The 22360-nt window shown below is 49.9% G+C and overlaps 1 protein-coding gene across 1 annotated transcript in view; it reads right to left on the bottom strand.

The window, feature by feature from the left end:
* The window catches only part of ARHGEF9 (Cdc42 guanine nucleotide exchange factor 9), a 190038-nt gene that overhangs the window by 13343 nt on the left and 154335 nt on the right, over positions 1–22360 (bottom strand). The window contains exons 10-12 of the mRNA XM_041484784.1: positions 16028–16159; positions 1218–1461; positions 520–588 (exon numbers count right to left, since the gene is read on the bottom strand). Coding sequence (XP_041340718.1) covers positions 520–588; positions 1218–1461; positions 16028–16159 — 445 coding nt within the window. The remainder of the gene's footprint in view (positions 1–519; positions 589–1217; positions 1462–16027; positions 16160–22360) is intronic.

Below are 22360 nucleotides of genomic sequence, written 5' to 3'. Positions count from 1 at the left end.
GTTGATGCTACTGTGTTGTCTTAAAAAAGTTACAGGCAGCCCCAGGAAACAAGAGTGTCCCTTTCCTTTCCAGCAGCAGGAAAGGGGTACTCCCTCCCCAGTTCCAGCATTTTAGCAATTTTTTTTTTTTTTTTTTTTTTTTTTTTTTTTTTTTTTTTTTTGCTAATGGGAGACTTTGGGAATTAGCAGAACCTCTACACACCTCCGCACTCACTCCCATTTCAGCCTGAGATAAACAACTGAGATAGATTTCTGCCCCCAGGGACAGCTTCTGGACATCAGACTGGAGACACGAGATCAAATTCATCTCTGGTGCAGTTCCACTGGCTTTCAACCACCTTCGACCAGAGATTAATTTGGCCCACAGATACATTAAGGAAGGATACAAAGCACAAACGGTATTTGATATAAAAAAAGAAGGGAGGGGAAGTTGAGGGGATGCTGGATCCCAGCCCAGCAGGATTCAGCCCAGCCCGCTCCACCCTCACATCACCAGGCACAGAGCGTGTTGCCGGTTACCTTTTTGCTTACTGACTTTCTTTACTGTCATTGCCGCTTGCCGCTTTTGATTCTCAGAAATTTCAAAGCCTGGAAAAGGGAACACGGCAAACACAATTCAGAAGGTTGCTCACAAAGCCTCGTTTCCTTTTGAGGAGGGGGATGCTCTGCACTGTTTGCAAACATGGAATGCTCTGGGTGTTCTACTGAAAATCAACTATTCCTTGGCCTCCTAATCTCACTTGTGCAGGGGCTGGATGAAAAGTAAGATTAGAGACATTTTTATTTGTACAGTGTCATAAATATGCCCGGTGCTTTAGAGCTGAGCAACAAACCAAGCCTGGACTGACAGTGGTCACAGTCAGTTTAGGGGCTGGTGCAAGGGAAGGGCTGCCACTGACTTTGCTGCCTCCCTCTGCATGAAACATCCCTGACCTGAGCAGGAGGATGCAGCCAGCAGACCCTGAAGGTGGATGGCCAAAGACTTCCCTCTCCCACACACCCACAGAGCTCCAGGCTTGAGCTATGGGCAGAATTTGTTTATTGAGGGCCGAAAAGAACAGTAACTGAGCTATTTTTGACTAGGAGAGCAACCAAGGACATCTCAACAAGGTTAAACTGTAATTCTACCACAAAGAAAATATGGGCTCCTCCACACATTGGGGCTAAATTAAACACTACCAACAACCTCCTTTCAGATTCATTTCCACATTCCTCACCTATCTTTTCATCTTCTTTTACCATCTTCCTTTCTTCTCTGAAAGCTCTAAGCCATCGTAACTTCTCCTCCAGTTTCTTGGCAAAGAATAAGTGCATTTCCTCAGTCTCCTTGTTATGCAGTTTGAAGGCATTCTTCATGCTGACATTGAAGTCATCATCTCTCCCATCTTCTATATCCACCACTTCATATTTATCCATGTCTATGCGCCCTTTGTAGTACAGGATATCCCTTCGGATCAGATCCTGCACAGGGAAAAGGAGACAGGGATCATGGTGAGATCTCATGGAGAGCCTGAGCTCAGCAGGGAATTCCTGGGACAGCTGAGGGAGAGAAAGAAGGGATGGTGAAACCTGGTCAGGTCCTTCAGTTCCTGGGAGAGCTAAGGAAGAGAGAGAAGTGATGGTGAAACCTGGTCAGGTCCTTCCAGCCTCACCTCTGTGAACACACCTCTTGTTGGCCAAAGAGGGCAGACCACAGGCAGAGAGGAACAAAACACATCCTTGAGCTGCAAAATTCAGTTTGTGGGCACAAAGAAATGCTTCTGAGTAGGTGCCATGTTCCAGCATTTCCATATGGGAGGTTCTGCTCCACAGGGTGAGAAATGTGAGGCCCAGCAGGGGCTCAGAAGGCTGTGCACACACCTGGAGCCATCACTGCTCTGGCAGCACGGTCCAGATCTGTTTTCCACACACATTCCCACTCCCACGGGGGACTGCTCCCTGCCCCTTCTCCTTGGGGCCCATCTCTCATTCACACACAGCTCACTGGTGAGAAACCACCCTCATTCCCAGCTCAAAGCACTCCCAACCTACCACCGGTCTCATCCCACCCTGGATTTAACCTCTCAATCCAGCTTAGTTTTTTTTCTTTTTCTCTCCTTGGTAATTATAACCTTTTCAACCAAACCTGTTCATGCTCACCTCCTTTCTCAGTTGGGTATTCCCTGTTTTTCAGCAACAGCTTATTTCTCTGCGTTAGGAAGGGAAAAGTACATTCCCCATTGGCCCCACAGCTCTGTGCCTGTTATCTCAGATAACAGAGGACGATCATCAGAAAACAGAATGTTAATTCTCTAGTCATGGCCACACAAGGTGATTCAATTTATTTAAAACCAAATTCAGCAACACACAATTAAGATTTCCTTTCTCTAACCACTCTCAAAAGTCTCTTAATATTTAGGTAGGTATATTAAATCAATTTAACCTAAATACCTTTGGATTTTTCAGGGTGTCCTAAAGATAAATGCTATTTCAAATGATTCATTTGAGAGGAAAAATGAAGGCAATATACAACATTTATTTATTGAAATAATATTTAGCAGTGAGGCTTTTTCAAGATAAGCAGTAGGTATTATTTTAAACAAATTAATCTTGGAAAATAAACTCCACATCATAATGATTTAGCAAACTTGCTCATGAATCTGCCAGACAGTATTAACTGTCACAAGACTGGCCAGAAGCTCACAGGCTTTAAATCCTGACTCCTTCCTCTGGAATGCTCTGGGCAGGGGGAGGAATTCCATTAACAAATATCTTGTACAAAAACCTTCCTCTGGTGTAGGCCTGAAATAGTGATAGTCCAAAATATAAGAAAAAGGTATTTCAGTCTGAATAGGCAACAGAAAATCTTTTCAGTCTTGTTCTAACTTAGGCAATTGTCTCTTTCCCTCGGTGCTGTGGAAGGGCTGCAAGGGCCACACAGGCCTGATCAGTCAGTGCCACACGTGGTGTTTCATGGGAAGCTGGGGCTTGTTCTCATAGAGAACATTCATCTGCACCACGTTCTCAAAAACACCTGATAGCAAACCTCTCAGCAGCAAGGATGTGCTCCTTACATCAGCTGCACAGCAGCTGTTCCCCTTCCCACTGCTGCTGAGAACTTCCAGAACCAGCCCCAACAGACCATGCTCCTGTGAGGATGGATCCAGTGCATCTTTCCAGGCAATTTTCATGATTGTGGAGAGATCTGTTCATAAGGTATTCAAGAATCAACAACCACAAGCTCTGAAAATCCCAGGCTCTGTGCACTACTTGGGCAGGATAATACACAGGACCAAAGGAACAGAGCCAGCCTGTGAACAAACCTGTGAACAAATCTCTAATTCTAGAGATTAATAATTTCTTCATTCCTCTCATTCTAATTCTCTCATTTATCCCTGGATAACTGTTGGAACCCTGGATGCTGAGAATTTTAAGCTTTCTGTGCTGAAAGGCACAGACCCACAACAGAGCACTGCATTTGACCTGAGGCCGTGGAGAAGGCTTCCAAAATTGATTGATAGCACTGGGATTGTGGAAAGTTCTACAAACTACATGTGCAGTTTGAATAGAAGTTTGTAATATCACAGGGTGGAAAACTTAGAGTTTAAGGTTTTCAAATATAAATAATAAATAAATAAATAAATAAATAAATAATGTGCATTCTTTCCTTACACACTAAACACATTTCCTCCCTCTTATCTCCCCAGTTTTGGCTCAGAAAACATTATGAGCTGTTTTTAATAGCTACTGCCAAAGGAATGCTTTACCAGCTTTGTGCTTCCAGAGGACAATCCAGGGGTTTGGACATTTCTGACTGAGCTGGTCCACACATTTCTCCTCCTGCGATGCAGCAGGAGCTGTCCCTGTCTCCAGTGAGGCTCCTGTGCTGCTGAGTACTGGATGTGAAGATAAAGGTGCTGCCCAGGAGTTCCTGAAGGAGCAGCAGGGAGATAATGGAATCCTACAAGTGCCTCTGGAGATGAAATGGCCCCACAGGTCATTGCTGGGGAAATGCAGGAGGGGGGAAGCAGCAGCTCAGATGCAGAGGAGGAAACACTGTGGTTTGGCCTTGAGCTGAGCAAGGGAAAGGCAACAGCACAAAGCTCCTGTCTGCCACTTCCACTGTCACTGGGAGAAGGAATTCAATAATGACTCCAGAAGAAATGGATCATCTTTTCTCCCAATGCTTTCCTTCAAAAGAAGGACCATTCCTCACTTGTTGGCCATGAACTCCACACCGGTACACTGAATTTATAAGAGACTTTATTCCCCACACAAACATCTCATGAGCAGCACGTGCCTGGACATGCAGGAGTTTGTCCACAGCTGGTTCCAGAAAGTTCAGTCCACAGATTAACAACTGTAACTGGATATTTTCACTTTTAATGGGCTCAGCATTTCCTATTATCATTCTCCCTTCTTCTTGCCAACACTCAGTGAATGGACATTATTTCCCAACTGACTAAATTTTAACACCCGTAATATGGGAAGAACAGTAATTATTTGATCCATGGCTATTTTATCACAGCTTTTAAACAATAAAAGACACTACTCAGCTCCTTAGTGAAGCATGGCCCTCTTCAAACACCTTGCACTGCAATTGAGCTCAAGAAAATGCAGGTACTCATCAGGCCTACAGCAGACAGCAAACAAGGCCAAACCCTTGTTTTAAGGAGCTTTTTATGCACATGGACAAAGGGAAATTGAGAGAGCACAGAGGCCATGAAGGGATGCTGCTGGTGGGCTCTGACAGGTGCAGCAGCAGTGCTCAGACACGCTGCTCCTCACACTACTTTGTCCAGCACAGTTCTGTCCTTTTCCCAACATATCCATGAAGCCAAAGAAAATACGAGATTAAGGAAAGCACTGTGAGGCTGAGGAAGGAAATGGATTGTTCCACCAGCCTGGTGTAAGTACTGCGTGGCAGGAGGACAAAGCAGATCCATGCACAAAAATGGAGATTTATCTGCTGCAGAAGCTGAGAGGAGCTTTGGCTTTGTGAGGACAGGAATGCTGCTCCTGCTCCTGGTTATCTCTGAAGGTCATCAGTTCAGTCCTCACACAGGCCACCACCAAATGTCAATTCTTTAACTTCTTTTCCACCTCTGTCAAGGTCGGGATTGAAGCACTCGAGACGGTGTTTGGTTTCAGACTCAGATGGTTTTGTATATTACAGTCCTACAAGTTGCGAGTCCTACAGCATTCTACTAACAAGCTACAAAATGGCTAACTATCTTTCTCTACAAGGTCTTTTAAGGCTAAACTGTCCAATTAAGAAATGACACCTAAATTATTTTCACTTTTAACCCAATAACCAATCACTCATGTCCCACAATGCAGACTTTTCTGTCCAGTTGCACAAAACCACACAAACCCATGGAGAAGAAGGTGAAGAACAGCCTGCCTCTGCCCTAAAACCTCTATCTTGCAGTATATATATTGCTATATTCTAAATCCTTAAACTCTACGTTTCCCACCCTGTGACATTACACACTTCTATTCAAATTCCACACCCACAATCCCAGTGCTATCAATCAATTTTGGAAGACTTCTCCATGGCCTCAGGTCAGACGCTGTGTTCTCTTGTGGATCTGTGCCTTTCAGCACAGAAAGCTTAAAATTCTCAGCATCCAGGGTTCCAACAGTTCCAATTTATCCAGGGATAAATGAGAGAATTAGAATGAGAGGAATGAAGAAATTATTAATCCCTAGGATATAGCTTTGTTCACAGGCTGGCTCTGTTCCTCTGGTCCTGTGTATTACCCTGCCCATGGCTCAGCCAGGGTGGCCATGGGCTGCTCTGCACTGGCCAGCTCTGAATGTCACACAAGATTACTTCTTGTAGTTAAATCAGGCAAGACCAAGAAAATATAAAAAACACAAAAAAGACTCTCAAAACCTTATCAGTGGGGAAAGGCCAAAGAAATTGAGCTGTTTAATCTAGAAAGGCCATAACTAGAAAGAAATGTGCTGTTGGTATTCCAGGATGTGAAAGCTGCTCCTCTTTAAGGAGGCTGGTGATCAGTTACTCTCCATTTTGATTGTGGCTTGTCTTAATTTACCACAAGGGAGAACAGGATTAGAAACTTGGGAAAAAAATGTTTCTATCTAGAAGAGTAGTTAAACCCTAGAACAGACAAAATAGGGAAGTCTTGGGACGGCATTCCGGGGGGATTTTCAAAAGAAGGTTAGACAAACATCCATCAGAGATGATGTGAGTGTGCTTAGTCCTGCAGAGGGAATAGCTGCTCTCCTGGGGTCCTCCCCAGCTCTGCAGCTGGATGGTGTGAGAGGAGGTACCAGATGGAGCAGGGCTGGGAGCAGGTAGGATGAGCAGGACCTGGGGGCAGTGTGGGGCCAGCAGCAAGAGCAGCAGTGGCACAGACCTGCAGCCTCTGCAGAGCATCCAGCCTGCCTGCCTGCCTCTAAAGGAAATTGATGCATCTGGGTCATTTGCACTTATTTGTCTAAATATGATCTTTTTTTACCCTACAGCTTCTCCGATTTCCTTTTCTTCCCCTCACTGAGGTTAATTAAGCTCTTCTGAATAATGCTCTGCAGTCTGTTCACGTAATCTGTACTGAGGATTCACAGGGAAAAGATGAAGCCAAAAAAAGTGGTTTGACGGGAGCACAAAGCAAAGCTCTGACACGTTACATAAGCCCCCCACAGCTCTGCTCTCCGGTTGCTGGGCTGGGCTTTGTGGCCATGCTCGGGGCTGGCCCTGCCCTGGGACCTGCCTGGGCCATCCCCTCTGCCCCCATCCCCATCACTGTCCCCTCCTGGAAGGGGGAAGGTGACTTCATGTAACTGTGCTTGGAAGGAAAGAAATCTTTGTGGCCATTGTGAGGAAAGCAAGGCTGAGCTTTATTGGAAAACCTGGACACTGGGATGGGCTCCCACAATGAATTATGCTCCTGTTGGAGTGGATTTAGACACCTCCAGGAAGGACTGCACCTGTAAATCATTGTTCAGTAGCATTTTGAGTCCTACTTGTCTTCTGTACTGCTTCTCCTGCTCTCTAATTTTCATCTCTAACTTTTTTTCTGCCCCACTAATCCAGAGCACAGCTCCTTGTGCCTGGCACTGCCTGTGGGAGAGGAAAGGTCAAACCCCCCTGGGACACTCCAGGGGAAAAAGAACAATAATGACAAGGAGGGCAATCTGCAGTCACCAGTGCAAAATGGCATCACCAAAAGCCATTCAGGGTTTCAGCAGCACAGGGCACCCAAGGAGGAAACAAGCTCCTGAGAGGACCTGGCCTGGTCCCAGAGCTTCATCCCATGCGTGCAGCACTCCAGGAGTTCCATATTCCCCCATAACTCCTGCGTGTGTGCTGTACAGAGGTGGATGGGGAGGCCTCAGGCAAGGGCTTGGATTTGGGATGGTACCTTTTCTCAGGAGCTGTGGTTTACTCTGTGCTAGGTCACACTCAGTAGAACAAATCATCCATGAAGCACAAATGGGGAAAGAGCCATTTCCAGCCTGAGTCATTAGATCCCTCTCAGGAGCTGACAGGACAGGAGATGCCAGCCACAGAATCATCCATTACAAGTTCCTCACTGCATATGTAGGTAATTGGTGCTCCCATTTATCAAACCCTGCATATTCCAGTGACAAAGGAGGCTCAGAATGACTCAGGGACAAATTATGTGCTCTGAGGGCATGGATGTAGCCAGGCCCTGTGAGGGCAGCTCCTGGGGCTCCAGGTGAAATGACATTTCTGCCTCAGCCCTTCCCCATCTCTATTATGGGATAATGACATTTATTTATTGTACAGATCAATGGGGAGCTCTCAGTGAGACATACACTGGAGGGCTCTCATGGTGGATCTCCAACAGCTCAAAGCTGTGTGGGAACAGCTCAGCATTCCCCATGCCTTGGGATCACAGCTGACAGAGCCCAGGGAAGCAGAGGAGGCCTGTGGGCAGCACAGCACAGTCCCTCCATCCCTGAGAGGCACAGGGAGGAGGAGGAACAGGCAACACGGTGGCTCTTCCAACAGGGATCATCACTCCATGCCCACCAGCTTTACAGAGCATCAGCAGTGCCCTGGAGCCATGAGGGACCTCCTTGAGTGTCCTGGGCCAGGGAGGGCAGTGTTCTGCTTTGCCCTGGGCTGGGGTGGCCTCACCTCCAGTGCTGGGGCAGTTTTGGGCACAACAATATAAAAAAGACATTTAGCCATTGGAGAGCATCCAAAGGAGGCCACGAGGATGGGGAAGGCTCTGAGGGGCCTGGAGGAACAGCTGAGGGCACTTGGTTTGTTCAGCTGGAGGAGACTGAGGGGAGACCTCAGTGAGGTCTTTGACATCCTCCCAAGGGACAGCACAGGGGCAGCTCTGATCTCTTCACTTGTGACCAGTGACAGCACCGAGGAGATGGCCTGGAGCTGTGCCAGGGCAGGTTTAGGCTGGATCTCAGGGAAAGGTTCTTCCCCCAGAGGGTGCTGGGCATTGCCCAGGCTCTCCAGGGAATGGGCACGGTCCCGAGGCTGCCACAGCTCCAGGAGAGTTTGGACACTGCTCCCAGGGATGCCCAGGGTGGAATTACTGGGGGATCTGGGCAGGGATGAAAAGCAGCAATCCCTGCAGATCACCTCAGCAGAGGTGAGTGTCCCCAGTGTCCAGGGGAGAACAGGCAGCCAAGGATGAGGCTGGACACAGATCCACCCTGGCCAGCCCTGCCCCTGGGGAGCAGCTGCCATGGATGATGGTGATGACCAGTGAACAGCTGGAATTAGGCAAAGACAGCAGGGCTCACAGCAACTGCACCCAAACACCAGCTCATGCTGTGGGAAAGGCAGAGGTTGGGAAGAGGCTGAGTTGCCTTTTGCACTGAGTTGTGGCTGGGTCTCAGACCCCTCTGTGATTTCCCACAGGCCTGGGCACTGACTGCAGAGCAGAGGAGCAGAGTTTTCCAGCGTACTCCTGAAATTTGTCCTGATTTTCCTGCTAGCTTGCTCTGTCTCTTCCCTCTGCCCAGCCTGCCGTGAGCAATGAGAGCATGGCACGCTGCCACTTTGCCATGTCTTTGGGTATCTTTAGTCATGAAGGCTTTCAACATTCTTTGACTTTTAAAAAAAAGATTCCAAGCCTACATTTTTAAAGTCTAATTTACCTTACAGAGACCGTCTGACAAAATCAACCTGGCCTGCTTTCATGAACACCAAGGGGACAGTTTTCTGTAGCATTTGTACATTTAATTTAACCCTGCAGAGGCTGAGTGTTCAGATGGGACAGTAACAGTGACACATGGTGGAGCTCAGTGCAGCATCACATTGGGCCTCTCAGTCCAAATGAGACCCTAAAGCTCAATGAACCCTTTGGAGTGTTTTTGTCCGAAATATTCTTGATATCAGAAAATAAATCCAAGCCCTGCTAGGAGTTTGGATGCCAGAGCCTGCGAGCTTTGCTCTGAGCCCTCAGACACAGCAGCTGGGCTGAGGGAAATGGGGTCTGCTCAGCCCAGTCAGGAATGAGCTAAAGGATGGATCCTATCAGGGACAGGGGGAAGTCACCACCACCTCCCCAAAACTCTCTCAGCCACTCCCTTCCCACCCCAAACCTGCCAGGAGTGTCCCTGGGGAGCGGAGCTGCTCTCAGTTTAAGTAACTCCTCCTGCACGCAGCCAGCTGTGCAGGGAGGTCAGCACATCCCTGCCCAATTCTTCAGCACTGTCTGGCTCCTGAGAGGGGAGGAGACGCTGGACTCATCCTGGGCAGCTCTGTGGAGCTGCACTGTGCGATCCAAGAGGGGAGGGCTGGGGCTGAGGGTGTTTGTGTGGCCGTGCTATTCTCACTCCTTGGATTCAGTGGAACAGCACTGCCACTCTGATGCCCTCTTCCCTCCTTGTTCAATCCCTTTGGCTGCAGAGCAGCCTGGAGAGGGCGAGGGCCTTTCCAAAGGACTGATGGCAGGAGGAGATGTGTAGGAATGGGCCCCTTGTTGACTGAGTGACCAAACTATCCTTTGTCTCCTTAAAAAGGAAAAAAGCCCAGAAGTTTCTCTCCTCAGTTAGGTGAAAAGACACCTCATAGGACCTTGGGGACTTAACCTCAAACTTAAGGACAGCCAACTGGACAGAGGCCAAAAAGTCCTGCTTAAGCAATTTACTAGAAAAAGAAGAGAACAAAGAAACTAATCACTTTTGTGGGGTGCTTTACCAGGAGCAAGAACCTCTTGCCCCTGGCTCAGTTTTCCTCTGTAAAGAGCTTTGTTATTTTGCCTTTTGTTAAAACTTTTCTGTTTCCAACACTACCACAGGAGCCATCCTGCTGATTTTATGTCATCTGAGGTAGCTGAGCTGTCTCAGGTGTGATACAGATCTCCAAGAGCTCCTAAGACCTGGCTGGAGGAGATCCCTATATCAGAGATGGGAAACCTTGTGCAGCCACGTCACTGCTCTGCTGGCCTCCCCAGCTGCTCCCAGGGGCTTCACAAGGTGCTGATGAAAGGCCACAGCAGCAGGGGCAAGTTTTCAGCTCTGCAGGTTTGCCTGTGGGCCAAATTTACACCCACTGCAATTCCAGGAGGGTTAAGTGTGGCACAGAGTGTTTTCCAGAGCATCCTGTAAATCTGTGTGGTCACAGGAGGCTAAAAACAAAGACTGGATGTGGCACTCAGTGCCAGGGTTTAGTGGAGGTGTTAGGGCATGGTTTGGACCAGATGATCTTTAAGGTCTCTTCCAGCGCAGTCATTCTGTGAATTCTGTGAATTCTGTAAACCTGATCCCTGCCCAGACAACCACACAGAGGTGGAGAACTCCAAATTCAGCCCTTTTTGGATTTTAGCACTCCTCCTGCTGGCTCCTCCAGTCCCTCTGGATCCTGCTCTTCCCTCTGTGCTCTCCCCCGGCAGTGCAAGGGCAGCAGGTCCAGGTCAGCATGAGCCCCCTGTGGCACTGTGACATGAGGCCTTGGGACATTGTGTGTGACACTGCTCAGGGCATGTCACCTGCACAGCCCTGCAAAGGCTCACTGAACATTCCAGGCTGTGGGACCGTTCACAGGAATGTTTTCTTCCCTGGAGTACCCCTGCCTGAAAGCTGCAGTGCTGTTTCATAATTGGTTTTAATTGCTGGACTTGCCTTCCTTGGCTATCTGCTGGCCAAGGGACTGGTGAAGCATCCAAATTCCCTTCCGTGCCCTGTGGTCCCACAGAAACCTCCTGCCTGCAGACAGCACCAGCTGGGCAAGAGCACAGGGGTCTGTCAGCAGGGCTGGGGCAACCCTGCTCTCTAAAAACTTCATTTCACACTTTGTGACCAAGCCACTGTGTTCTCTTTGGTCATCTCCATGCCCACCTCATGGAATCATGGAATGTCCTGGGTTGGAAGGGACCCACAAGGATCCTCAGAGCCCAGCTCCTGGCCCTGCACATGACACCCCAGGAATCACTCCAGCCCCAGCAGCAGGCTCTGCCTGTCAGGGCAGCACTGAGTCTCTCCTGAGCTGCTGCAGCCCAGCCTGACCCATTTCCCACCTGCTGCAGGCTGGGCCCAGGCCTGACCCAAAACATGGCATTTTGTGGAGATCTGTATTACTGGGAGACAAAGAGTAGAGCTGGGAGGTGCTGATGAAGTCAAAAACCCACTTAAAGTAATAAGAACTGTCCCAGGGCTGCTGTGTGTTTGCAAACAAGATTTTTGGCTGCTCCCACAGGCCCTCTTTAGCCTGAAATAAAAGCAGGGCCATTGTTTTGGTGCAAAGATCACCTCAGTGTTTCCAACAAAAGCTACATGGGAGCTAAATCTTTCTTCACTGAAAGGAGTCAGAAATGTCTCTTTTATCTTTCCATTTGGAAACCTGGACTGCAATGGAGTCTAACAGGATTATTTTATTTACTCCATCTCCTGTAGCACCGCTATTTCTGGCTGGCTGTCTGGCTACTGCTATTAAACTGGTCTCATTTTGCTTCCCTCCAACCTGCTTTGCTCAGGCAGCTCAAGGGAAGACAGCAACAGCAATAAACCACAAGCTGGAGCTTGCATTGCCTCCTGATTACAAGAGACACATAAAAAGCACAAATGAAAACTAAATGTGTTTCATGCAGTCACTGATCTTTCTGCACTGTCAGAAAACACTAAACACGGGGCCCCATCAAGGACTGCTCAGCTATTGGCGAAAGAAAAGTGGAATTTAGAGGAGTAACTCTGTTAACCCTTCCTACTTCACACTGTCATTCCAGCCTCATGCCACAGTGCCCTGGAGCCCGTTGGGGGAATTCAAATTATTACCCAGAACAGAAAAAAGAAGATCCTCATCTGCTAAGAACCTCGAGCATCCCCTAAGTGACCATAATTAATGCTGTGTGTCACAGGCCTGGATGTTAAGTACCATGATTTGCAAATCTAAAGCATCTCGGTGTCAAACTCTCTCAACTTCAGGGTGATAAGGAAAGTGGACCCTGTGCCTTTAAGGCAACATCTTTTAGTGTTACCATCATCCAGGATTGCCTTCATTTCTTGGTAATTACGGCCAGCATCCCAGAATAGGCATTTTGTCCTGATTATACACATATGGCAAGGCACACTGAGGCACTGCTTGTTCCTGCCCAGCCTATTCCCTTCTGCCTTCCCAACAAGGAGTTCTGAATTAGGGTCTCCAACCAGCTCTTTGGAAAAGGCACCACCTTGTCCTCATGCCCACGGCAGTGTCCCAGCCTGTGGTTCAGGAAACATTCACTGGGAGAGTTTCACATTGATCCAACAGCTGAAAGTTACCTGGCTTTGCAAGGAAAACGTGGATCCTGAGCTCTCCCAGTGCCTCTGGATCAGGAACTGCTGCATCCAAACTGGTGTTTCAGCATTCAGTTTGTGGAACCCTGGAATAGCTGACAAGGCCATTTCATCTGATCAAACCCCTCACAGCCTGGCACCAGGAAAGCATTCAGTGGTGGTGTTAAGTGACCACTACTGTCTCTGGTGGCAAAACCTAAGCCAAAGAGACTTATCAGTAAAGCTTGGAAACTGTTTTTGTGAAAATTATCCCACACAAGTTGCTCTGCAAGGTGTTTGCCAGCAGGAAGAGGTGCCTGCCACAGCGTCAGCTTCTCCACTTGCTGCAGCCCTTGGAAACCTTAGTGCAGCTTCCCTGCTTGGAAGGAAGGCTTCAGTACACCCACAGTGGTGGAAATGACATCTGCCAAGCACATCTGAGTGCTTGGTAATCACTCATTTCCTAAGCCAGGTCTCTGTCTAAAGGCTGCTCATGGAAATGCATTCAGGAATTCCCAGTCTTGCAGCAGGCGTCAAAAGCAGGCAACAACCAGCTGATAATGTCAGGAATGATCACCCTGAGAGTTATTCCCCCTCACAGAAATGCCCTGGCCAGGTGTCCAACAAAAAGAAGCCCTGAACCTTGCAACATTTTCAGACACCAAGAGAAAGGGGTGGCAAAGCCTCTGGAGAGCAGGACCCGAGCAGAGCAGATGGGCTTTGTCTGGAAATGTGTTACCTGCTGCTGAAAGCAGGCAGCTGGGCACTGGAAATACCTGCACAGCCAACAGTTCCTCACCCAGGGAACACTGGATGGGCCAGCAGGGAGAACCCTCATCTCCCACTACATGGACTGTGAGCAGGAACCTGCAGGGTGAGCCCACAGGGGAAAAGGTTTGGAGACAACGGAGCTCACAGGGAGTGCCAGCAGCAGAATTGTCACAGAGCTCTGGGACAATGTGATACCAAACTCTGTCCCACCAGAACTCCTGTATCACCTCTCCAACCACAGGATCCACCTGAATATTACCAGGGGATGCAAACACCTTCACAGGTTAGGAAGGAGAGGAGGATGTGCAGGTAACTGCAGTGAAGATCTGGAGAGAGGGATCCTGTCTGAAATATGTGTTTGCCTTCTAGACCACTCAGGATACCTCCCATGCCTTCATCAAACTGAAGCATCTATGGCATATTTAAATAAGGAATTAGCTCCTTATTTCTATTAAAAAATCTCTTTGGGCCAACAAAGAGATAAAAATCACCATAATAATTTTTTAGAAAGTATTTTCATATAGACTGTGTCATGATGAGGGATGTATCATACCTATTAATTTATTACACCTGAAGAAAACGCACAAATGCAGATTTTCTGAAGATTCACTGAGATGTGCCATCCTAAGTAGTTCCAAAGCTGCTCTCAAGCGGTGTGTGGATCATATTCCACCCCTCAATTTTAGAGCAGGGGGTAAGGAAGGCTGGCCCCACCTTCCCAAACCTCGAGGTAAATGGTGCCTCCCTGAGGGGCCCCAGCCCTGAAGCAGAGCTGATCCTGTCTCTTGGGATCTGTCGGGGGGGTAAAGACAGCACAGACTACACACCACCCACATTTACTTCATACATGGGCTGAGTGGTCCCAAAAGGGAGCTAAAACTCCTCTGAACTCCAGACTTGGACACTCATTCTGAATAAAGGAAAGTGTGATCAGGATGGGAGAGCCCAGCTGGAGCCTCACCTCCCCTCCTACCCAAGGCTGAAAAGCAGCAGCTGCAGTTTGATGCTAGAGACACAGAGAGAGAACTGCGGTGGGGTCTGAGCCCTGTGCCCGCGGGGTCACCAGAGGGGTGCCCCCCTGTGCCCTGCCACCCCAGAGCTGGGTGGGCACACACTGCCACGAGGCCTTGGCAGGTCCTGACACGGAGCCAGTGGTGCTGCCAGGAAGGCTCACACCCCCTCACAACCCACAGGGGGCTGCCATGCAGCACCTCCACACCCCCAGAATGCCTTTTCCATGCAGAGGGAGGAGGACGGTGAAACACTGGCACTGGCTGAACTCGGCTGAGCCCTGCAGGCCCCAGCGGCCCGCTGTGAACTGCTGACCACTCTCCGCTCGTGCTGATGACCACAGGAATCCCAGCCGGATTTTCCCAGAGTTAAGGGAATGCTCAATACTTCTCTGGACGAGACCCAGTGCAAACCAGACTGGATGCTGCCTTCTGAACTGGAAATTCAGGGTCACAGTCAAAGAGCGGGTCAGCACTAAGGAAATCAGCTGTGCTCTCCAGGCTCATTGCAGCTCTCACTGCTGCTCTGTGGCTGCTCCTGTACAGGGCTGGGCCAGGAGGGAAAGGCACAGAACGAGGGGGGAAAACAAGCACAGGCATTCCAGAAGGCAGAACTTCAGTCAGCCATGACTCAGGAGAAGAAAGTGCCACCCACTGCAGTGCCCGGGCCGCGGAGGGGGCAGTGATGCCACGCTGAGTCAGGAGCCACCCACGTCCCCACCCACGCCCTTCCCACGGTGCCAGGGCCTCCTCAGGGTGCCAGGCTCAGCCTGTCCTGAGCCCAGAAGCTGTGACAGGAACACAGCCCTGTGCTGTCCCGGGGTCACCTCCCTGCACAGTTCTGTGTGGCTGCAGGGAGTAACAACAAATCCTGACCTGTCACAGCCAGCACTGAGGAGCTCTGTCCCTTCCTGTCACACAGGCACGGTGGCAGTGAGCTGGGGTCACCTCAGTGGGACACCAGAGCTGCTGCTGGACAGAGTTTCTGTGGATCACAGCTCACCTGCTGCTGTTAACACCACAGCACACCAGCACCAGCATCCTGCATTGCCCTCCCTCCTTCCCCGCGGGCTCCTCCAGGGAGGAGCCCTGTAAAAACCCAGCACAGCAGAGACAGGAGGATGAGGCTTGAAAAGCTTCTCCCCAAGCACCAGCACAGACACCCAGCACAGCCTGGCTGCTGCTCATCACCATCTCAATGCCGCAATTGGGCTGTCAGCCCCAGTGCCAGGTTTTGTAGTTCATACAGGAATTGCAGGGCTATCTAATCCCAGATCATACACTGCAGCCAAAACCTAAAACGAGAAGGGAGGCAACGAGCCAAACCAGGGGCACATGAGATAAAGGCACGAAAAGAGCAAGTGGAGGCTGGATTTGCTATGAGCACAAAAATCCCTCTATCAGAGAGCTCCCCACCCTGAGCATGCGGATTGTCCTTCCTCAGGGCTCTCCACATCCTCTTCTGCACGTGCAGCCAACAGCCACCGTGCTCTGAAAATCACTTTGGACTGGCAAGTCTGCCCACAGCATGCCCTTAGCTGTGTCCTTACCTTCTTGCAGAGAACCATCTGGTGATCAAAGAGAAAGAAAACTCGCTGCTGGTTCCGTCCATAAGGCTGGTAAATCCAGGACATCTCTCCCGTGTAGATTAGCTCCGAGCTGCGGTCCAAGATATCATCTCCCTGGAGGGCACAGGGAACGAGCCTGAGTCAACTGCACTGACAAGTTTGTCTTTGCACGATGGGCAGAAGCAGCAATTTAGTAAGATTTTGGCCCTTCTGCAGCTCTCCAAGCCACCCCATCTGAGTTCAGACCAGAAACTGGGACAGGGGATAATTCTGAAGGAAGGGGAATAAATGAAGGAGGTGTGGATGCTTGAAACATGGTCACTTACAGCTCACACTGCAATGGGAAAAGAGCTGCCCCAGACACTGCCCCCACTCCCCTCTCCAGGTACCCCAGGCCCTTGGATCTTGCTGCAGGTGCTGGTGGCATCAGGAAAACAAAGCCCCTTCCTCCTGCTCACCCCGGAGGCACTTTGAATTCAGGGCACCAAACTCCCTGCACGCCGTCCCTTTAGAAGAGAATCCCAAAGCACTTCCCCTCCTGAAATCTCCAGCCAGCTACAAAAGCCTGGGACACACTGGGGCAGCAGTTCCCCATCTCTGAGGCTGCCAGAACTCAGCCCTCTGGATTGCTGCCTCTCTTCTCACTCAACCAGGCACTGCCAGTCCCTTCTCCCACAGCTCATTAGAGCTTCCCACTTCTAAAATCTTGTCAGGACCACCCTGCCTCCTGTGGCAGCCCTGTCCCCCCGCGGCTGGCCAGGCCTCCCTGCTGGCTGCCAGAGTGCCCTCACCCTTCCCTGCCTCCGGCTAACGCTTGTTTTCTTCTCCCGAGTTTTTTTTAAGGATTCATGAGCAGATGGTCTTGAAAACACAGTGCTCTCTCTCCCACTCTCTGAGAGAACAAATGCAGTCACCCTCCACTAATTGGAATGAGCTGGACTTTTTAAAAAGTTAATTAAAATCTATTTATTAAAAATGGGTGAATTCACCACCACCTGCCCTGTGGGCATCTCGGCGGAGCACAGTAGAAGGAGGCAGGATGGCTCCAGATGAAAGGTAAGGCAGGATTCAGGAGCAGCACTCAGGAGCAGCACTCAGGAGCAGCATTCAGGAGCAAGACAGAGAAGAGGGTGTTTTTTTCTTTTTGGCTGTGAACTACTGTAGTTCTGACTTTGATGCCAAGCTGGAACTGATTTCTGGGACGAGAGCATCCCAAAAATCCCAGCAAACAGCTTGTCGAGGTTCAGCCAGCTATGGGGGGCATCTAGCTAGACACACACTTCTGGTGCTGCTCGCACTTGCAGGTGCCAAGGCAGCCAGGAGTTCCCCCCCTTCCTGGTTCCGTGGTGAGGATTTCAAACTGCTGCTCAGGTAAATGTGTAATTAACCTCTCAGCATTGATTGGGAGCGACCGCCTGTGTCCCCAGGCCCTGTGACAGCAGCAGCTTCATTAAGTCACTGCATCACCAAGCTGCAGCACAGACTTCCAAATGGCCTTAGCCAGGGCTTTATCCACCTCCCTGCCTCCCTCCTGTGCCTGTGCTGTCCCAGGGGCTAACGAGGGATGACTTCCCAGGGACACAGAGGGTCAGTGCCCACAGGGATGGGCTGTGATCCCCCAGTGCTCAGCAGGGTCCCACTTCAGCCTGGCCAGAGCACAGGGACCGAGTGCTGCTGCCACAGCTCAGGGGACATGAGCCCCAGAAGAAGAAGCCTCTGAAGAAAACACACCAGCCCCAGAAACTGTGAGATTTCCTGGCTACACATGAGCTCACATGAAGAAGATTCCCACAAGCCCATGGATGGGAGCTCTAGGAGAGGGGGCGAGTTTAGGAGAGGCTGCCTGCTAAAAATAGAAAGCCAGCTTTGTCTTTTACTCCTGTGGTAGCATCTGAAGCCTGAGGACACACAGAGGGCTCTGTAAACACTTCTACTTGATTAGCCGAATCGAAACTGTGTAGTCCCTGCAAGCAACATAACCCAAAAACATCCAGATCCAAAATGATGGGATTTGTATTGCATTTCTTATGTGGGGAAAACAATTTCTATACCCAGTGTCTAGGCCAGAAATAGCTGATTTCCCACTTGGGTTGAGCAAATTGGGTAATACAAATTGCAAAGAGTTTGGGACTGGCACGTGGCTGTCAGGAGCAGCATGCCCATGGTTCTGCCCTGCTCCTCCAGCCTGGGCTGCTGTGCCAATTCCCACAGTGGAGCCTCAGGGCACAACCTCTGAACCCCCAAAGTTCAGAGGTTGTCCTGACACAAAAGTGAGAAAAACCTGGGCTGAAAGGGAGGAAAGTGCTGCTGGAGAGCCAGAGAGGGAGCCTGAACTGCTGCAGTGATTGCTGCTTCATTTTGTTTTGATGCAGTTCAAGAGCTGTGTGAAAAGGCGTAAAATTGAGCAATTCCAGGTGTGCTGAGGCACAGACCTGTTTTCCATCCCCACATCATCCATACAGGGCACTCAGGGAGGCTGTGCTGAGCCCTTTTCTTGTCCTGACACAGTTGTACCTCTCTGAAGAGCACAAATTGTCTTCTCCTGGTCCCAAGTGAGGGGCTCAGAGTGCAGTTGCAGGATGGGGGCAAAGAAGGACATTGGCTCCCCCAGCACACCTCGATCCCTGCTCCAGACAGACTTCCCCAAATGTCTGTCCCAGTCCCACGCCTCCAAATCTGTACAGAAACAGGAAAAAATTTCCTTTTCCTTCTCCATTTTTTTTTTCCAACTCCCACAGAGGCTGCATCATCTGTATCCTTCTGTAAGTTAAGACAAACCCTGCTGAAAAAGGAAGAGGCTGAACTTCTAGTTGCTCTGAACTGGCAGACGTTCAGCAGTGCACAGCAGCAGAGTGGCCAAGAGAAGCCCTGACTCCTGACACCTTTTTCAACCTGACTTTTGTCCCATAAGCCTCCAAAGAACCTCTCAGCCCTCCCCAGATGCACCCAGGGTTTTCAGTGCACATCCTGCAGCATCCAGAAGGCAGCCAAGGAAAGCTGACTCCTCTCTCCACGCTGTGCCAGGCAGAGCCCCAGTCCCTGTGTGCAGCAATGGGAGCAGAAGGCCCCAGCTCTGGGCTGGATGTGAGCTCCCTCGAGCCCTCAGTGACACGCTGAGTCTCCAGGCCACTCCTGACTGTGACAGCTCAGGGTCAGCTCTGCTGCTGCTGCTGCCTGGAAGGATGTAGATCCCCAGCTCCCCAGTGCTGCTGCACTGACCCTGCTCTGTGATGGGCAGCTGGCAGGAACCACAGAGCTTTAAAAGTGTCATGAAATAAATGGGATCACCAGGGTACGAAGGCAGGGCTGGCACTGAGAGCTGCTCCCCCTCCCAGACACTTCCCTGGGCTTGGGAATGTCCAGAGCCCACCAGAGCTGCCCCGGCCCCCAGCCCACCCCGGCACGGCCCTGTGCTGGTCCTGCTGGGCACCAGGAGGGGATTTGTGCCCTTTCCAGCTCTCAGGGAGCCAGCAGGGCTCTCTCGTGCCTGACACTGCTGTTCTGCAATTAGAGACTGACAGGCTGATTAGCACCCGGGGCTACGCTGAGATCACAAAAAGGAACGGCAGCGAAATGTTGTCCTTTTCACCAAGCTCGGTTTTGATACCTTCTGGTGCTGGGGGGAACAAAATAAAAGAAGGAGGAAAAAGAAGGCTCCAGTTCAGTCCCTGCTGTGGTTTTTTTTCCAGGAGAATTTCTCATCAGGCTGTCCTCACTTTGGTGGTTCCAGGCAGCTTTCTTTGGTGGCACTCTTGGATTCACTAACGCAGTATCAGGCTGAGGCCAGTGATTATAGATTACATAATTAAGGGCAGCAAGTCTTGATTTAAAGGACCCGTAAATAACAGGAATGAGAAGAAATTTAAAAGGACAGTGCTCTTAAATTTCTCAAATTTATATATACTTCTCTCTTCATGGAAATTTAATACCCTTGAAAGCTGCCATAGTGGGAACCCATGGGAATCTTTGGTAGAAATATCTAAATATCTACACAAACCACAGTAATCTGTTTAAATAGCAAGTTCAAACCCATCCAGGCTGATGAGCAAGGCTCTGTCCTCTGCCAAACCTGGTTAACTGTCCCCTGTTGGATCAGGGACCTCCACAGATCTCCTCCCTACTGTGAGAAAAACCTGGGCTGAAAGGGAGGAAAGTGCTGCTGGAGAGCCAGAGAGGGAGCCTGAACTGCTGCAGTGATTGCTGCTTCATTTTGTTTTGATGCAGTTCAAGAGCTGTGTGAAAAGGCGTAAAATTGAGCAATTCCAGGTGTGCTGAGGCACAGACCTGTTTTCCATCCCCACATCATCCATACAGGGCACTCAGGGAGGCTGTGCTGAGCCCTGCCCATGGGAACACAGCCCAGATCCTGCCTAGGAGCAGAGCCCAGCAAGCTGGGCACAGTGGCACAGTGGCACAGGGCTCCTGGGGCTCACAGGATCCATCTGGGGGGCAGGAGAGAGGGACCAGGAGCAGAGGGGAAGGCAGGGATATGCCTCTGAGGGGTGTAAATACAACCCTGGGGCTGGCAAGGACTTGGAAATGATGATGGGCTTTGTGGCAGTCTCTTTAAATCCTGCTCTGTGTGTGTGTGGAGCTATTCCCACCAGCTTTGAGGGCTGGAGCTCCCTCAGAGGGCAGGAACAGGGAAGGGAGAGAGCAGCAAAGGCTGCCCAGGGTGCTCTGGCTGCCCCCTTTGAAGGCAGCTCTGTGTGGTGGTTTGCCTTGCTGCCTTTAAATGTCACTGCTCTGATCTGAGGGTGTGTCACTGAGCAAGGGGACAACGCTGAGCTGGGGAAATGGAGCTGGAACATCAGGGAACACTTCAGAACTGAAAGGCACTGAAAGGGCACACTGGGAAGTGGTGGAAGCCCCAAATTCTGAGCCATTACCAGCTCAAAGGACTGGAGGACTGGTGTGGGCAGCACCTCTCTGGGTCTGTTTATATGCTGGGAATTCAGGTTACAAAATAAATGAGTCACATGTGGCAGCAGACCAAGCCAGGCTTCTCAGTCAAGCCCACATTGCCACAAATTACACAGGAACTCATCTCAGAGTGACTGGGATTTACAGCAGTTTTTTATTCCTGATTTACAGCAGCCAGTGAGATCAGAATCTTCCCTTACAATTCTGCTCAGTCATTACTTGTCTAAAGATGCCCAAGCTGCCAAGAATTCCTTAAGACTTCAGGCCTGGCTGTCCCCCATGCCAGGTCACCCTTTTCTGGTCCCACTGGCAATTTTAACAATCAGATCCTGCTTGAAGGATTTCTTGGAGAGAACCTCTGGCTTTGCTTAACTCAAGGATATTTGCAGTTTTCAAATACTCACCCTGAAATTCACCACAATGGGGCCACACATGTGATAGATTTTTATCCCATGGAGGGATAAAAATGATTCCTAAAAAATGGGATTCAGTAAAACCGCTCTGCTTAAAGCAGCTTGGATACACCCTTACTTTTCCTATTTGTTTTAGGATCAGCATTCCCAACAACGCCTCTCCTTGCAGGAAACTGTGCACCCATTTTATATACGAGAACATTTCAGATATTCCCTCACTAGGTATTTTTCATTTGCTTGGGAATTTTTCCTTCTTCTTTAAAAAATCTTTTTCCACCATCTCCTGACAAAACATGGGCGAATTTAGAAATGAAAACACAACTTCAGAGCAGACAATCAGCATAATCAGTCTCAAGATGCTAAGGAAAAACAGACATTCCTCCAAATGAAATATCTCCACGTGCTGCAACATTCTGCCACTGAAATCATTCCTGAAGTGCCGATGTGGTGGGAATTTGGGATTAGCTCTATCTTGTGCCCTGCCTGCATTTTGGGTGGAAAAAGACTGAACTGGTAATTTTTTACACCCGTTTTCTGTTTTCCTGGGGTCAGTGCTGTTTCCAGGGGGTCTCAGGAAGGCTGTGCCTCTGCTCTGGAGCCACTGGGATGGACAGAACAGGTACAGAAAGATCAGAGCAGGAGCAGGGCCAGGAAAGCTGGGAATTACAGCTGGGGGCTCCTCTCTCTGCTCAGGGAACTTCACACAGACTGGACAGGCCTTGTGGCAGCACAGCATTGACACCAAACACCAGCTGGGAGGTGATCTTCTCCTCAAACCAGAACTGTCCCTTCCCCACAGCCTGGAGAGACTGGGGACACGCACCAGGAGGTCCCTGCTGTACCCCAAAACTGCACAGGAGACAAAGCTCTGAGCCCTCAGGGCTGGGTGAGGGGCCAACCCCGATGCTCCACGTCCTGGGGACATCCCTGCAGCCTCCCAGTGGGATTTGGGGTCTGCAGTGCCTAAGGAACACCTGCA

Source organism: Pyrgilauda ruficollis, unplaced genomic scaffold, assembly GCF_017590135.1.
Source record: "Pyrgilauda ruficollis isolate IOZ18807 unplaced genomic scaffold, ASM1759013v1 scaffold67, whole genome shotgun sequence".
NCBI lineage: Eukaryota > Metazoa > Chordata > Aves > Passeriformes > Passeridae > Pyrgilauda > Pyrgilauda ruficollis.
Note: the sequence above shows the minus strand (reverse complement) of the source record. Positions and strands in the feature narration are given on the sequence as shown.